Raw genomic sequence first — 17,823 nt, 5'->3', positions numbered from 1 at the left:
GTGGTTGTATCCAGACAAATGAAGAATATCCCACAAGATATTAGCAGGAAGAAAAACGCGGGATTACCAACATAAAACTGAGAAAATGAAACATTCTTGATAAAATCCTCTTTTCAGTCCACCACAATTACTCCTGAAAGTCTTCTTTTTGATCTTGTGTCCGTTTGAGCCACGAAGACTCCTTCATACAGGTTGCAGTGTCATGTCGACACGGTGGGGGGGGAACAAAAATCCTTGTTCAATGTACCTAGAATGTATCCAGTGTGCTTTTTCACGCCACACAACGTAAACGCTCTGACATTAAGTCGCGGATTTATTCCTCATCATTCAGGAGGTTTTGGATGCAAAGTCTGCGAGTATGAGTCTGTCTATGTGGCACATGTGAGCGGCTCTGTTTTCTCTACAAAGTCAGACACTGAGAGGGCCGAGAGCCTCGGACCTGCAGCGGTCATGGAAGGGAGGGACGGAGAAAAATTAGAGAAATGTTAGAGAAATTAGAGAAATGTTAACAGGAGCTACATTCTCTCAAGGCTGCATGCACATTAACGTGACTGGTGGACAGAGAGCAGTGACTAAATAGAGTAGCTACCGGGACATATCGCTGCTGAATGGACTGCCATAGGGTTGCGGGTGCCCTGGCAGGCAGTTGCTGGCAAGTCAGGATTGACATGTAGGTTATCCTGGACAATGTGTCAGAGAGGTCATTAGAAGAACAAGTCAGTGTGTCAGGAAAAAAAAGAGGGGTCAATCCTGCCATCATTGATTTTATTGTTGTGATTTCATTCCAACCGTCATCAGTTATAGACATGTCTGCATGCTGACACAAGGTGTGTCGCGGATGGATTTATTCAACACTTCAAAGACTTTAAGTAATGAGAACACTTTTGTAGATATAATTCTTCATCTTCAGGAATCACTCGTTCATCCTGATGGGCCAGTAGCACACTATGAATGTTCTGAGAGAGAGAGAGAGAGAGAGAGAGAGAGAGAGAGAGATGAAAGATAAAGGTGAATCTTCGTGTAGGTTTAAGAATGGTAACGCATGCGATGGTGAACAGTTTGGATGATAAGTATGTGGGACTGATCACAGCATCAGGGGATTAAGTTGATTCTCATCTAACGGACAGTGTTGTAGGGGATCAAAACAAACAAAGAGACGAGTCGACATGGAGAGACTTACTACAAACTGGTAGTGTGTTGAGGTCTCCATCAGGTGCTGGATGAAAGGATGCTGAGAGAGAACCGAGAAGGGGGCGCAGTCCTCAGGCTTGTAGTCCAGCTCTCTGAACACACGCACCAGTTGCTAGAGGCCAGCAGAGATCAAGAGTGTTACCATGAGTTTCATTTGAATAATGTGGTTAAGAATTCTGCTTGGATTGTATCGTATACTGGGGGGGTTCGGTATTTTGTTTTGTCTCATATAGTTTCTATTAGTTATGCAAATGAAAAGTGTGGACTGTCCCTTTAAAACACCCACTGCTGGAATACAAGTCTGGGAAGGGACCTTTTAATCATGAAGCCCATAAAGATTTGCTCGTCAGCCTTATCAGTTGTTTAACTCGAAGAAGTTTGACTCGAAGAAAGGCCATGCCTTCATATGCACACTGATGTAAAGAATGAAGGCATAATAGAAAACTAAAAAACCTTGCTGAGGACAAATTAAGTATGCTGACTTAAAGATTAAATCTTACATGTTTACCACATTTAGTCAACAATTTATTTCCTTGCAGTGAACTTTTGAAACCTTTTCATTTATGTATTTCCTTAAACTTTGAATGTTCACAGGGCTTTTACCTCAGTGTGCTCCTCCTGACTCAGGCAGCCTGGAGGAAGAAGGCTGCCGTCTCTCATCGTGGTGACTTTGTGGCAGATGACAGCAAGGAGAGCAGGGATGGACACCGCCGTCTCCCCCAACGAACCGCTTGATGCGCACGAAGTGTCTTCTTCCTTGTAGTCTCCATCGAGTTCTGAGGCGCTGAGCTCGGCAGCCTCTTCTATGCTGGGCATAGACTGTACACAACATTACAACATTAACACTTTCATTTCAAAACGAATGACAAACTACTGACACAAATCTTTGTTGGCATTATAAATCCTACCAGCTGTCTTCTTTTATAGCTCAGAACCATCTGAAGACATTGGTGACATAATATATGATGATGTTTTGATGACAGGGGATGAAGAAGTGGAAGTTTCATTCACTTCTCTTTGGAGGTTACTTTACTCACCTTGACAAGATGGTCCGGGGAGGAGTACTTGAGATGGTGTCCCAGCACGACACTCAGTGCTCTGATGAAGCCCTGTCTGGGGTTAGGGTCGGCCGCAAAGTACTGCAGCATGCACACGTAATCCAGTCGAGGGGGAGAGAAAGAGCGGTCCGCAAACAACTGGAAAAAGAACTGAGAAGGAAGAACGGTGGCAAATGTTACTGGTCATTTATTTTATTTATTACTTGCGGTGCGGTTCATTTGGAAGATGTTAATGTTTGACCCCTTTGATGGCATTGTGATGACGGTGTCCTCTATAAGTCGGTTTTCAATTAATTTCTGTTTTATAATTGAAACTATCTGAAAAGTCCTCTCATAGTAACAGTTAAAAGAGTTGGGTGATGCTTCTTTATGTTCTTTCATGTCTCTTTTGTCTTTGTTCAATTGTTTTTATGCCTTTTAAATCGTTTGTGTACCATGACCTTGATTTTCCATTTCAGGAGTCATGAAAGTTTCCATTGGAATTGAGTTACCTTGCGTAGGTTAGCCAGACGGTCATAAGGAGGAGGCTCAGAGGGGTCCTCTGGGACGGGCAGGACACTCTCATTGGAAAACCACAACTCTGTCTGCCGAGAAAGGAGTCAAGAGGCGCAACTTAAACATTTGTTTTTACGTCTAGGAAAGCTAGTTTCCACTTTATACTATATAAAGTGTACAATATACACTAAATGTGTTGTTACGTTGACTTGAACCCAGGCCCGCTTGTAGAAAGAGGGTCTCAGTGCATGATAATGCCACAGGAGCAAAGAGGGGCTGTGAGAGTGGATAGATAGCTTAAAGATACAGGTTTATCCAAAGTTGGACTTTTTTTGTGACTTAAAACACAGTTCGAGTGTCTGACCAGAGAATCAGAATTTACAGTGACGGTAGAGACCTGTAGGTACTGTTCCTCGGTAACATAGCCTGTGTCGGCAGTATCTGCTGCCTTGAAACGTTGCAGCACGACCAGCAGCTGTGATAAGGAGGGAAGCGGCCAAGGGAGGGCAGCACTGAGCAGAAACTGACGCCAGTCTATCAACTCATAGGCGTCGGTCAGGAGGGATACAACTTCCAACAACTGGGGACAGAAGAGAAGAGGACAATGCTCCTGTAAGCCATGCAATGTTTCTTTTATGGTAACCGGACAGTGTGGTGCAAGAATGTTTGTGTGTTCCATCGCTTTCTCTGCAATTTGGTGCTTTATTAAGGCGAAGACAAAATAAATGATTGCTCTACTTTGTGTTTTAAGTTGCCGGAGTACAGTGCTTAAAGAGTACCTGTGCTTCATTGTTGTTAATCCAGAGCTCAGGCAAGATGTTTCTGCCCATGTTTACAGAGATGATATCCATGAGCAAACGAAAGAAATCAGCACTGGACATAAAGCCTGAAAGTCAGAAAGGAAGGAAACAGATCATTGGATAGCTGGATTAATAGACCCAATAACATTGCAACTTGTCTCCCGTGTATTAACCTGATGGAGCGACGTCGCATAGCTGTCGCTGCAGCGACTCTAGCTGAGTGACGGTCGCCGTGGACCTTGTGGGTTTCTCCAGAGGAGGTGGACGGGGAGGCGGAGCCGGGCTGGCCACCATGTGGCAGTCTCCATTCAAGTAGAAGTCAGTACATTGCTGGAGAAGAGAATTTAGGGAATCTTAAAATGGGAGGAGTGAGTTCACATGCTGGAAGACCATTCAACATGTCATCCTGCAGTAGCCACCCTGCTACAGTACCTACCTGGGTTAGATACAAAAAAAAAAATCAATACAATGAAAAGGTTGTTACGTACCAACACCAGCTCGTACTGCAACTTAGCACCAGCTTCCATGTGGTGGCCGACCACTTCTGCCAGCTGGTCAATACTAGAGAAAAGGAGACGGGCACAGAGAAAACGTCATACGTGTCGTCAATGTATAGTTAGGGACTGAAACTGTGTGTTTTAATATGATATTACATAACAGTTTCCGCAAGAGCACTTAAAGAGCTGTCATCAATTTAGAAATCTCTCCTGTTCTGGGACTGTTTGGACAAATAAATAGAATCAAAAAGTAAACTTGACAGTAACACCGCCAGTCCAACAATTAATATCTGGGGGCTCACATATATGCTCACAATTGTAGCATTGTGACATGACATGGAGATGAAATACAGAAAGCATTCCTCACACACTAATCAAAAACAACTAATAAAACAGGGACAGCAGTGCAGTGTTACACTGTGGCCGCTTCATTCACATTCAAGTCCCTCTATTTACACACGTGAGCCACACCATACCGTGCCATACATGACGGTGCACTCTTACTGTACCATACCTCTTCATTCCTGCAAGATAGTCTGGTTCTAACCACCTCGCCATGTCGCTTAATGTCTGTTCTGCTCTGCTCTGCAGGGACTGCACCATCACCAGACCATGAGCTTTCACCAGCGCAATGCGCGCCTTTGCTGCATTCGCTGGAAAACACACACACACACACACACACACACACACACACACACACACACACAGGAACACAAGTACATACGGTAAGCATATTAATGTTTTACATATAACAATACAAACATGGATACACGTGATGTATATCTCATGTGACACAGTTCTTAGAAAAAAGAGCCACTTAGAATATTGACAGTACATCCATATGATGATTGAATATCATGTGAATCTCTGTGTGTGCATACCCTCGTGATCCAGTGCGGCTGCATATTCTTTATGTATTCTGTTTATGACTTCTTGATTATGAGTCCTGTCCTTCTCCTTCTGCTTTTGCGTCTTCCCCTGGTGGGCTTCTGCTGACACCTACACACATATTCAACCCATACATGTCAGGAATAAAAGGAAACATATATCTCAATGTAATAATATGCTCATGCAAACTCTCACACACAAAGTATTACCAATTGGCTGATTGCTGTGAGTGCCTCCTCATAGTTGGAGATCAGTTTCTCGTGGGGTGGCTAGAGTTTAAAAAAAGAGTCAATATCTCTTCCTAGATTATCGGCATATCATCGGTAAAATGTTATGTACCGGTAAGTGGCGGTGTTTTGTTTGCTGTTTTGAGGTACAATTACACATTTAACTACATTGTTAAGAATGCTTAAACGACCTTGACTGATTCTGGCTCCACCTGGATTTTCGTCTTGGAGTCAGGATGCCTGCGGAGGAGGCGTCCACTAAGACGGGAGAAGAGGAGGAGATTGTTTGTGTGTGAGTATATGTTTGTGCTGGGGAGCATTTGGACTATGAGGAAACGACAGCATCCATTTCATCTTCAAACAGACGGTTGGTAGTGCCTCTCCCTTACAGTTTAGTTAACATAAACAACATAAATCTTTCACTTTCCGCACTCATTATCCATAAACTATTTACAATTTTGTCATTTTGCTGTATTATCTTGTTGCAACTTAGTTAAGGTTGCTATTAATAGTGATTTTCCTGCCTCTCGTCCTGGTGCTGAACTTCTGTGTGGTCCAGTAGAGGGATACAATCCAACTTGGAGGGAAGCTCAGGTAGCACCTGTGTGTACATGCTCAAATAGTAGACCCTGAGAATACAGAGTGTGTCCTGGAAGCGGTCCAACTCTACCTGGACAACACAAACAATCCAACATTATGGTTTTTGCAAGTCAAACTGAAGAAGAACGTAAAAGACACATATACCTTTACGGCAGAAACACAGCGACACAACAAAAGGTGCGACACACACAGAATAGAGGAAGTGGTCTCTACAGCGTGAGTTTATAAACTGCTGTTTGTTCAGTCAAATGGTGACACAGAACCGTTACCTGCATGAGTACAGAGTGGTGGTTGACGAGGATGGCAGTGTGTTCCTCCAACCAGCCGTCACCCATGAGATTAGCACTCTCTTTCTCGTCCTCCTCCTTACGCTTGTCACTAATGTCCCACAGACGTTCGCGCAGTTCCTGTAGACACATCGAAACGCCTCCATATATTTAGCATTTAAACTTTTTGAAGCGGGTCAGCATGATCAGTTGAAGAATATTTGCATTGCATTATATTATAAGTTGTTCTCACATCCAGCCTCAGCTGTAGCTCTGCTTTGGTTTCCTTGTCTTCTCTCATGTCATCAGCTATGCTGTTGAAGTCCTTCTGCCAAAGAGACACTAACTCCTGCTTTGAATCTGGACGCCCCAGGTACTGCTTGTACTCCTCTCTACAGATACGGGGAACCAGGTAAAACTCACATAGTAATACATGTAATATTTATTTTATTAACATCAATGTCCTCTAATTCTTATGGTCTGAACATTTGGGTCATATTCAATTGTATCCAAATATAACTGTATTCAGAGGCTAAATATAAATACTCAACTTCCATTCTGCTTCTGCAGCTGTAAACTAACGTGACTAACTTAGTATTAAAAGGATAGAAAGCATCAATTGAGTGTAGCTAACAAAATAGTAGTGGCTTTGCAAAAGGTGTATGGCAGAGTGGCAAAGGGATTTAATCATCTTCAGCGATAGATATCAAATTAATAAATGGGGAAAAGACAGGCATAGAAAGGTGTCCACGAAGCAAATGCTTGCTTATGTGGTGACCTGTACTGATACTACATTAGTCACTGTGAGGAACTTTTAACTGGTCATGAAATGTATCGCTGGGCCCTCTGAAGGGAAGGACCAGAACCATGTTCACACTACTTATAAAAGCAGAATACCTGATGTTGAATCGGTGAAGGTTAATAACAGGTCGTTGTGAGCGCAGCTGTTGCATCACCAGCTTTACGTTGTTCACGTATGAATCGCACACCGTGTCCCAATGGGAAAACAAGGACTCTGGCAGCTCCTGGAGATAGAGATGGGGGAGGGGAAATGATGAGCAAATGATGCGGGGGGGGCATTGGATAGAGGACATCTATTTTTACAGGTCCACGGGCTAAATCATGTTAGAGGACCACCCTGTGGCGACCCCCAGTGGGTGCATCCGAATGCCATATATGTGGTCAAATGTCTTTGACAAGATTTTTTTCAGGAAAGGAAGAGATTAGGAGTGCTCTTCTAACTCTGATGAGCAAAACAAAAATAGTTGTATCCTACCGGAGAAAGGGGTTCATCCACATAGACCCAGCTGGATGAACCTGGGCAGGGAGAGGCCGACTCCGGTGGGTTCTCGGGGACTTCCTGAGAGTCCTCATTGGTCACTGAGGGAGTTGACACCTTGCTAGATAGCACTATTGATTAACAAGAAGAAAAGTTCATAAGTCCTCACTATATTAACGTAAAATGATTCATGTTCATCGACTGTCATTAATAGACATTAATGATTGTCAATAATAACAGTATTGTAAGAAATTTGAGCAAAAAACTGTAGTTAGTAGATATAATAAAAGTGTTTAATAATTCATAATTAATCATTCATAATTAGTCATAATCATAAGGGTTTTGGGAATGCATAAATAAGATAAACATAAAGTGATGTAGGAATAGTAGCTAAAAGACATGAAGCTTCTGCCAAGTTGCAGAAGGTTAACTTTCACACTGAAGGATTATTATAGACGGGATTAAACAATAACTGACAATCATTGAATGTGTTAGAAACTCAGGGCAAGAGAGTCATGGAGACAGGCGTTGCAGTGCGTAGAGAAGTTAGCCAATAGCAATTGAGATAGACGGAAGGGGAGGAGTCGAGAACAAATGTGTGGGAGGTTTGAATTAAAGTCTTTTTCTCTCTCCCGAAAATGCTCGCAGAGGACAGACGTGTTTTATACCTGAGGAGCTGAGTAGAGTTTTTTGCAAATGGGGTTTTATTGTTTTAATATTTCATAGGAGTATGTACTCCAATGTTTAACTGTAATCGTACTTGCATCAGTGGAATTAAATTCCTTATAATTGTAAATCAGTTTCGGTAACGTTTTTAGCGCCGTGTGACTGAAAAGATATCAGTCCACGTGTGCTGGCCTGCTCCACTTTCATTGTGAGGAGATTTCTCCCTCCACAGTATCATAATATATAATCATATTTAAATCCCCTTAAACAAGTCTGTCAAGTTAGTCGAATGCTATTAAAGCTAGGTACCATAAATGTATGACTTTTTGTTTCTATTCAAACACTCAGTGGATTCAGAGGTGACGTTTGTATCCAAACACTCAATATATCAGTCTGTTTCCATCCACTCATTCTCAGTTGGAAAACATGTCTTAACCACATCATGATCAGTAGGTATATTATGAATGTGTAATCCACAGCCTACTGATGAAACCATTGTTGGATTTGGACAGTGACTTCTCACTTTGGGCTTTTTCTTTGTTCAGGCTGAAATCGGACTCTGCGTTGTCGTGCGCTTCGTTTGTGAGGCCCTGAGGTTGGTCTTCAGGTGGAGATGGAGCTGAAAAGGAGGAGTCCGGAGCTTTCCCACTGTCCGACACTACATCGTCGCCAGGAAGAGCGGAAAAAGCTGACGAGGCAACGAATCGGAATATTGTGAGTAAATATTGCGTTTCTTTCATGGAGGACAAATTGTCTACGATACATCATTTGAGGTAGAAACAGAGATAATCTCATCATCACTGTTTGATAAGAACAATCTTAATCTTGTGGCACTATGAAGAAATGGATTCTGAGCGAGACATTGAATACACACAAGACTTTCGCTTAATGCTAAAATGACAACCGGTCACCTTCCTGTGTTTGCATCATAACCCGCTGCAGGACGGACGCCACCCTTTTGTGAAGCTCCTCCTCGTCCACATCCGCATCAACACGGACCAAAATGTTTTGCCTTCCTCCAAACCATTGCTCTAGTTTTGGCCAGGTGTCCTGAAAATCTGTGATCCTTCGGGGGGGGGGGGGGGGGGACGATGTTAGATACTTGACAAACAGTCATGCAGTAGCAGTAATGTATTTGATTCTTCTTTTATTTTAATTTTTTTACCTGTGTGGAATCTGTGCCAGAAACAAGCTCTTGTCTGTGGGATGGGAGGTTGCAGCAGCAGCAGCATTATCCGTTTCTGCACCAGGTTTGGGGCCAAGAGCACCACATAAACACACCAAGATAGAATTTACATTTGACTGGTTACTCGCCAGCTCAACACGCAATGTTTGGGTGAACACGGACACATACCGTTAAACTCACGCTAGTATAACGTACCCGTGAACGAACGCCTGACCACACACTCATCAGGGACATCCAGCAGCAGAGCCAGATCCACTACAGGAGGTGGGGGGGGTGCAGGTTTGGGTGGATTAGGATCAGCAACGAGCTCTGTCCTGCTGCTTACAGCGTCGTTCCCTTCATCTACAGACCCGCCCAGGGCTTTCTCTAGCAGGTAGGCCTGGGTGATGTCCACTGGAAAGCCATCCAGGATCCAACCTGACTGAGCTGGAACCTGCCTATCGGGGACACAAACCATATTTCACTGTCTGAGAGAGCAATTGTGGGTTTGCTGTTTATATCGTTGGTGTGGTGGAAATTTATCATATGGTTCTTTTAGTTATAACTTGTGTCGCTTAAACCTGCATATATCACTCTAACCCTCTTCCCACAAAAAGGCTGGGAAGCCGGCCTTGGTGGGTGCAGCGGCCAACAACATCTGTGAGGGTGAAGGGAGAGGAGACGAGATAACGCGCATATATATACTCTGTTTTGTCTTTTTATTGTTGTTAGACCTCCGAACCATTCGTGAGGAAAGAGCTCTATCCATTCAGGTGAATTATTATTGAAGTGTCTGTTCATTAAATATGTTTTTAATACTTTAAGAAGTTCCATCGTGATTATTTCTCACAGAGAGGTTAAAAAGATTTTCTTTCCACCACAGTTGGGATACTAACTATGTGAATTAATTGCTTGTGGTAAAACTGAGATAAAATAACTCGTATAAAGTATTTCATAGCAATACAGGTTGTGTGCTTACCTGATAGCCTCTACCATGATGTCCACTAACAGCTCATTAGGGATGGCGTTGCCTTTCCTCAGCTCTTTTTCTGCAGCTGCTCCCTGCATGGCCCGGGTAGACAGCTGCATAAGCACATGTAAGCAAGTACAAAGAGTTTAGTATTCAATTCTGGAAATAAAATAACAAAAACCTTTATAACTCAACATTTCTAATTACCGTATTCCATTCTCCCTACTGTCACCATTATATTAGCATGCAATTGCAATTTTTAATCAGGTTGGTTCGTGATATAAATTGAGTACAGGTTACGTTGTCTATAAATAAATACGAAATAGAGTCAGGAGATGATGAACAACACTTACTCTTACAATGCTCTCTCTGCTTTCCTCTTGAGTGTCAAGATCTGAAAAACAATGAGATTATGAGTGACAGGTATCACATCAAACAAGCAGCTGTGTGAAACACGTAATATGCAGTGCATTTTCATCAAAAGCAAAAAAACAACAACAACACTGCAACACATAGTATAAAACAGCATAACATAGAATCATGCTAGCTCCAGGAACCCACCAGACGTCGGTGATGTGGAGGATGTGAGCAGTAGTTCGCCGTCTTTCTCTTCCTGCTGCTCTGGGACCTGCACCTGTTGTCCAGAGGGATGTTTTTAAATGTTCACGACCATTGAGGACCTCTTACGGCGTTTACCGGTTTATACACTTCTGGCTCTGGCAGGAGAGACTAGTGAGATTCTTATCTTCCTGAAAAGCCATTTTGAAGCAAAACAATCTGAGAAGATTAAATAAAAAGGGATACTAGTGAAGTTACAATCCTGTTCGACTGTACCTGACTAACCTCCTCTCCGTTGTAGTGAGCATTCAGCGCCTCCTCGATCAGTGAGTCAGCTGATAAGACGTAGATGCCATGGGCTGAAGCAGCAAACAACACACACACACTCAGCAACAAATAAGCCATCCAATCTAATTACACATTTCCACAGTTAGGTGGTGCAAAATTGAGTTTGTGCGTGTGCTTGCATCTGTGTTTGGATTGCATGCCGTGTACCTTCAGCAAGCTTGGCCAGGCAGGTGGTCTTCCCAGAGCAAAACTTGCCCAGGACACAGGCCTTGATGGGATGGTGAGGAAATGAAGGCGGGGAGGGTTCCACGGCGGGTTGACGAACAATGTTCCTCAGTCGCAGGACTACGTGTCCAAGGATGTTGTTGTTGGTCAGGGGCAATTTGGTCTCGCCCGCTTCCTGTGGCCACGCCCACTCACCTGCCATGTTCTGACAAACACGACATACGGCTCAGACAAAGAGGACCTCCAGCACTCAAGACAGTTCAGTTCAGGGCTTCAGTTCAGGGCGTGTGGGCAAGCATGATTTAAAAAACACTCTGCACGCGTGTTTGAAACTCACAGTGTATTCATCATAGTCCTGGTTGTTGAGTATCTCCTGCTTCTCAAGCTCTACGGGGTCTAGTGGGGCAGAGGACTCAAACCCTGGCTGCTGGCACTTTATCGGCTCATAGAGAGGCAGGCCACTGAACAGCAGTTCCTTCCACTCTCTCATCGGCTTCTCTGGAATCATACTGGACATGACGTATCTGTGTGAGTATCTGTGGAGATTAGGTATTTGATCGTGAGTAGGAGCAGACAGGATGTTGACATCTCCTGATGTTATTTGACCACTGGTCAGTAGCACAAGAATGTTGCCAATAGTGGTATTTGGTGTTTTCACAGGTTTTTGACTCCCATCTTTATTAGAACTGCTGACGAAGCGGAGCTTCAGTTTTTAAACAGCATTACAGACAAGATTTCAGTCAGATTTCAGTTTTTCACTCCTTTCCTGAAATGTCTTTTTCAATGTTTTCCCAGAGAAAGAAAGAGAAACGATGAAGCAAGATGAACGATAGCGTCAAACCGATACTGAAAGGACATATTTTGCCACGACTCCTCCCAACTTAGTCTATCTCTTCATCTCTTCAGCTGTCATGCCATCTCACTAACTCGTTTAATTTCAGACCCTATAACTCCCGCCTGCTCTGCAATCATCTTATTCCCTTGACCTGCCTTTCCATTCTCTCATCAGTCTCTCAATACTTATGCTAGTCTAGTTTCTTTTACACTCTGCCAGATTCTCTAGTGTGCGTTGCTTACCTTTTAACATTTTTTATTCCTGTTTGAACCTTTTCCCATGTGTGCGCACCTTGTTCGATTTCCCCCCCCTGGTTTTGACCCTTGCGTGTCTTGAGCTAAGTAAAGCTGAACTTTCCTGTAACATTGATTGCTTCTAACACATTTCATATTTTCCTCATGTTCATTAATCCACTGACCATGAGTCACTTTTGGAGGTTTCAAGCCCAAATACTGTGTGCATGTTTCTACTTCTGTGTCATTAAAAGCAATATTGTGTCACATACTTCCCAGTGTGCAGTCGATATTCTCCAACCTTGGTGGCCAAGTCCACTATCTGCTCCAAAATGTCCTTGCAGGTCTGAAAGTGCTTCTTGTATCTGCCCTGAGCTCGCTCAGCAGCAATCCTGTTACAGAATTCAAGCTCCTTTCTGATCTCCTCGGCACGGTCCAACTTAGCCTGCTGAGCAAGAGCCTAGACCAGGCCCCAGCCAGAAAGATGGAGTGAGTGGAGAAGGCATGACACACATGTTGCTGCTAATCACCACAGTGTGCAAGTAATGAAGGAAGATGAAAGATGTTACATAGGTCATTTATTGTGAAAAACACATGACTAAGTGTTTTTGTGGAAAATGATTGAGAAACAAACTAACAGACAACATTTTTTGGAATCAGTACATTATTGATGTTGGAGGTTGCAGAAAAAAAAGATTTTTTTTTACCTGCTATATAACTGAAAGCTGATGTTAAACAGCAGATAACAATGAATACAGCTCCCTAGTTTGCTAAAAGACACAATATCAATAATACCCCATTAAAGCTTTCATAAGCATGTACATTTAATCGTATGATTTTCTCCCTAAATCATCTCTGAAGAAAGACTATTTCACTCTGCGGAGTAAATGGCAAATAACCACAGAAACTGAGACTTAACAGTGAGACAATCTGCCTGAAAAATTAGGACAATAACACTGTGACCACACTTCACAACAACATACTGAATATTTAACACTGAAACCATGCTGAACCATGGTTGTATCCTCTGGGAGGCATTGATTTATCCAACTATCTGCCTTCTTTTCAACTACGTCTACTGTACAGGTGTGATCACTTGAAGCCATAACAGATCTGTTATGTCCTTCAAGTTGAAGGACATAACAGATCTGTCTCTGAAGTCCCCCTAGCTCTCTTTCTCTTCATACCCTGTTACAAACTAGCTAAATCCCCCCTGCCCTCTCTCTCCCTTATGACACTACTCACACTGATGCAGCCTAACACAAAGCGACAACAGAGAGAATTATTCTTCTTCCTTATTCATCCTATCTCACCGCCTCTCTCTCCAGAGCTTCCTGGAAGTCCCTCTCTCTCCGCTGCTGGTACTGCTGCTCTCTGAACAGGCGGTTCTTCTGGATCACGTCCTTCTGCATGCGAATCTGGAGGAGCTGGGTCACCACGCGCTGCTCCTGCTGAGTCGGACGCGTCAGACGCTTCACCAGCTGCTCCACCCGCTGTGCCTCCTGCAGGGTGAGGTGGTTTTGGGTTAGAAATGATGAATGCCAAATAACAGACTGTGAGGTCAAAGAACAATGTGTGAGATTTATTTAAAACATGTTTTTCATATGTTTTAAAAAAACAACAACTTAAAGTTGCACCTCTCGAGCTTCATGGGCCTTGGCCTGCTCGATCAGGAATCTGTCTACTCTTTTCTCTCTCTGCTCGCGAGTTACTGCATTCTCCTCCAGCCTCTGCCGGATATCCTGCAGATACTTGCTGTTAGATTGTAATGTCAGCTTGGCTCCACTTCCAGGGACCTCAAAGCCCTGGCTGATGCCACCGATGGGGAAACCTCCAGAGGACGGCTGACCACTAGAATTTAAAAGGTTCAAATCACATTTTCTTTTGTCGTTGTCCTAATGTTTGATGATGATGATTTATTAAGCGATACAACACTACACCACTAGTATACACCACTAGTACAAGCATTTATACAACGTGATACTAAATTCAATGTTGGGTTTTCTCTCACCTTGAAGAGGAAGCAAAACCATCAGTAACCAGTCTCTTCCTGGCCTCAAACTGGGCTATTTCAGTCTGGACTGCCTGCATACAAAATGAACAGATACCAAAAATAAACACACGTCACTCATTTGTTGTTTGTGTGTGTTGTGAGAAATTCAATTAATTGTTGTCCAACTTGAGGCATGGTTGCCTTATAGGGAGCATTGTACACTGAGGGTCATCAGTTGAAATTCCGACTTAATCTGGAAAATCCCTGGGAAAACTTCTGCAGAGAAATTGATTTTGAATGAATACCTCCCTCTGTAAACAATAACAAGCTATTGGTCTGAAGAAGACCCTGTAAGGCTCATTGTCAGCCAGCATCAGCCTCTACAAACTCTGTGGGCACCACTTTACAGCTGACCCTGTGTCAGAAACGGAACTTCCCTCTGTGTGTTAATAAATGATCACATCATTATCTAGTCTGGATCACACCTGCACTTCTTGTTCTCTGCGCTGCTGCTGTTGCCTCCTCTTTAGGTTGAGCTGTGAAGTGTAGGGAGGTGGCTTGGGTACCTGGACAATGGTGGCCTGGTTACAAGTCATGACGTCATTGTGCTTCTGACGACACACCCGCAGCTGCAACATAACCACTAGTTAGCATGACCTTTCCATTAGTAGTATTATATTCATGTCCAACACCCAAAATGCTGCTGTGTGACATTTGGGACTGAGAAACCAAAATCAAAAGTGGATTACAAATCTGAAGACTGCCTAAAAGTTTGGTCATACATTTCACCTTATGTTAAACGAACACAGGGGAATGTATTGCAATACTGCATGATCATATCCAATATCTCCAGTACCGTCTCAATATTCTTCGGTCTCTTCTCATCCTGGACTCTTTGCTGGATGGAATGGGTCTCAACAAGCCTGTCTTTCAGTTGCTGGCTTTTCTCCTCATAGTGCCGAGAGATTTTCGGTAGCTTCAGCTCTGCATCATGTTTTACCACTTGATGCAGTCGCTATGTCAAAACAAAGACAGTAAGATGCTTGGAAACACATGCTTTTGTAGATATTGACGTTGCGTTTGAATTAATAATGTAAACTTTAACCACAAAAATATATGAGGTTTTGTTTGTACTACTTACATCAGAGTAGATCTCATGCTCTTTTTCGTGCAGGCCAACATTGACTGCAGGCTGCAGGATTTCCATCAACGTGCCGCTGATTTCTGCTGTCTTCTTCTTTCCGAGCGACACGTACAGTTGATAGAGGAGGCGTGTGGCAACACCCTGCTTCTCCTGCATCAGTTCCCGGGCTGTGTCTATGCCGAAGGAGATCCCCAGCAACCGGAGAGTAGGCTCAACACGGGTGCAATTATTCAGTCTGGAGATGGAGGTGCTATGAAAAAGGTGTGATTAACTTTAATATTCATGAAGACTCTAAATCACAATCAAGCCACAGTTAGCAATTTTTCCGGCAATAAAGAAAGGATAGATATAGCTAAAAAACGAGAGAGTGCAACTTACTCTTTCTTCGTAAACATACTGAAATCATTCTGCAACTGATATCTGTGCAGAACCTCCCCAAGCAGGTAACCACTGGAGAAATCCCTGGCTAAGGTCTCTGGATCTGTGAAGAGGAACATGCATGTAACTTATTATGACCGTTTGTAATTGTATTAGAGTGTCCTTCTGTGGTGTGTTTCTTCTGCACTTCGTCTCGATGCTTTTTATGTTTTAAGTAAAGCACTCTGAATTGTCTTGTTGCTGAAATGTAAATAAACTCGATTCACCTTGCCTTATGCAAACAGTGACATTTCCAACGTTATGTGTGTTAACGTTAAGGTTGCTTACGACTGAAAACATACTGGACAAACGTTAAAGTAGGTTAAACAAAAATATTTAAATATTTAATATTTAAATATTTAAAGTTTGAACACCTGAACATTTTAGTTTGCAAACGTTAACTCACACAAACCTAGCTATGGAGCTAGCTAATGATGTTACGAGATGTGCCGACGCTTCGAAGCGTGTGTCGAGTAATGGAGGGGGCGTTTCCTCGAAGCGCGTATCGAGGCTTGCTTCATTTAGGGGAGGAGCCAAAAATTATGACGTCCGAAGCCTCGCTGCCCGGCTGTAACACGTGACTGCTTCGGGAAGTGGTACAGATTTTGCCTCTGGAGTACTGGGAGAGGCAAAACTTCCTGTATCAAAATTTATATAGACTTGCTCTTGCGTTTTTGTGCACGCCAGCATCTTCTGTACCCTGTGAAAGGGTGTTTTCAAAGGCCGGAGAGGTTGTGTCAAAAAAAAGGAATCGTTTAAAACCAAAAACTGTTGAGAAACTGTTATTTCTGAATAAAAATGAATAAAATGTCCCCTGTCCTGTACATCACTGTCCAAGTTACACAAGCATATTCAGTCCCCTCTTCCTAGTTCCACAAGCACTTTCACTGTCCTCTGCCTGCTTAAGCCCATGCCATTTTCCTAAAGTGACATAATAACATTATCACACAACCTGCCATATCATATGATACTACCATTTTGGGAAAATTTACACAGACAGAATACATTTAAAAAATATTTTATTATGCACATATGTGATAATTTATGTTCAGAAATTATTTGGTCATACATTTTTGTAATTCATAGTCATTCCCAACAGCCATAACAGACACAAAAATCCAATGCATCACATTATGTGGTTCAGATCCAGCTGCCTGTGATTATACACTTGGCCAGTAGGTGGTTTCGTGTGCACATGAAGCTTCGAGAAATGAACCCTTTCTCGAACCAATTGGCTGAAGTGGTTCGATGCCTCATGAGGCTTCATCTCACCATCACTAGAGCTAGCTAACAGGTTTTTTAGTTTTTTATAAAACTAAGTTCCTACCATTTAAAATAACATGCCTGTGTTGATAAGTTAACAGCTGCTTATCAACTTTACTGTGTAACGTTAGTTAGAATTGTAAATTCCCATGCATTTGACCTTTTAGTGTGCCAACGTGACCAGGGACACAGTTATCGGTGACCAACGTCAAACCACCGAGTTAGCATAATTAAGCTAGCATAATTAAGCCACGCTAACGTGAGACAGGCAGTCACTTCAGTCTCACTTACCAACAGCTTTCGACAGCCGGAGCTCCTCGTTCAGCCACCTGCACAATATATCCGACATCTTCTTTCTTCAAAGTTCAACTCAGACTATTTAACGTTACTACCGTTACATAATAGTTGCCGTGTTAGTAGTTAACACTGTGACTCTTTAGCTCGCTAATAGCGGCTGAAAAACAAGGAGCGGAGGATGTCCCAGAGGTGCACTGTTGCCATGGTGACACCTCAACAGGGATGCGTGCTTCGGGGGGCGGGGCACTCGTGGGAGTGGGCGGGCCCAGCTGACCGTGGACCAGATTTCTTTTCTGCTCCCAAATTAAAACCATAGGGATGAAATGACTGCAAACTGATCCAGAACCAGTACAATTCCGCACTTCTGAAGGTCAGCAGGGACGAATGTATTTTTAGCAACACGTCACTGCATTAATTAGGGAAGCAAAGAAAATCAAAACATTATTAGACTTAAAAATGTACCCGGCA

The 17,823-nt window shown here is 43.0% G+C and overlaps 1 protein-coding gene across 1 annotated transcript; it reads right to left on the bottom strand.

The window, feature by feature from the left end:
• Positions 1-368: 368 nt before the first annotated feature.
• On the bottom strand, positions 369-17,446 carry spef2 (sperm flagellar 2; the record flags this gene model as incomplete). Its single annotated transcript, XM_079270818.1, has 38 exons — positions 17,350-17,446; positions 15,757-15,859; positions 15,376-15,628; positions 15,091-15,249; positions 14,720-14,863; positions 14,253-14,326; positions 13,879-14,092; positions 13,555-13,743; positions 12,514-12,701; positions 11,511-11,682; positions 11,156-11,378; positions 10,937-11,019; positions 10,664-10,721; positions 10,462-10,496; positions 10,112-10,215; positions 9,349-9,590; positions 9,133-9,208; positions 8,879-9,033; positions 8,452-8,655; positions 7,299-7,432; positions 6,920-7,047; positions 6,276-6,414; positions 6,026-6,163; positions 5,671-5,826; positions 5,139-5,198; positions 4,923-5,040; positions 4,556-4,694; positions 4,033-4,105; positions 3,718-3,874; positions 3,524-3,630; positions 3,142-3,324; positions 2,741-2,833; positions 2,229-2,399; positions 1,795-2,010; positions 1,181-1,303; positions 918-956; positions 590-680; positions 369-439 (listed from the first exon to the last, which is right to left on the bottom strand). Exons 1-38 carry the CDS (start codon positions 17,405-17,407, stop codon positions 369-371), a joined length of 5,070 nt encoding a protein of 1,689 aa, XP_079126944.1. The 5' UTR covers positions 17,408-17,446.
• Between the last annotated feature and the right edge of the window lie 377 nt (positions 17,447-17,823).

This window comes from Melanostigma gelatinosum, assembly GCF_949748355.1.
Source record: "Melanostigma gelatinosum genome assembly, chromosome: 6".
NCBI classification, from domain to species: Eukaryota; Metazoa; Chordata; class Actinopteri; order Perciformes; family Zoarcidae; genus Melanostigma; species Melanostigma gelatinosum.
Note: the sequence above shows the minus strand (reverse complement) of the source record. Positions and strands in the feature narration are given on the sequence as shown.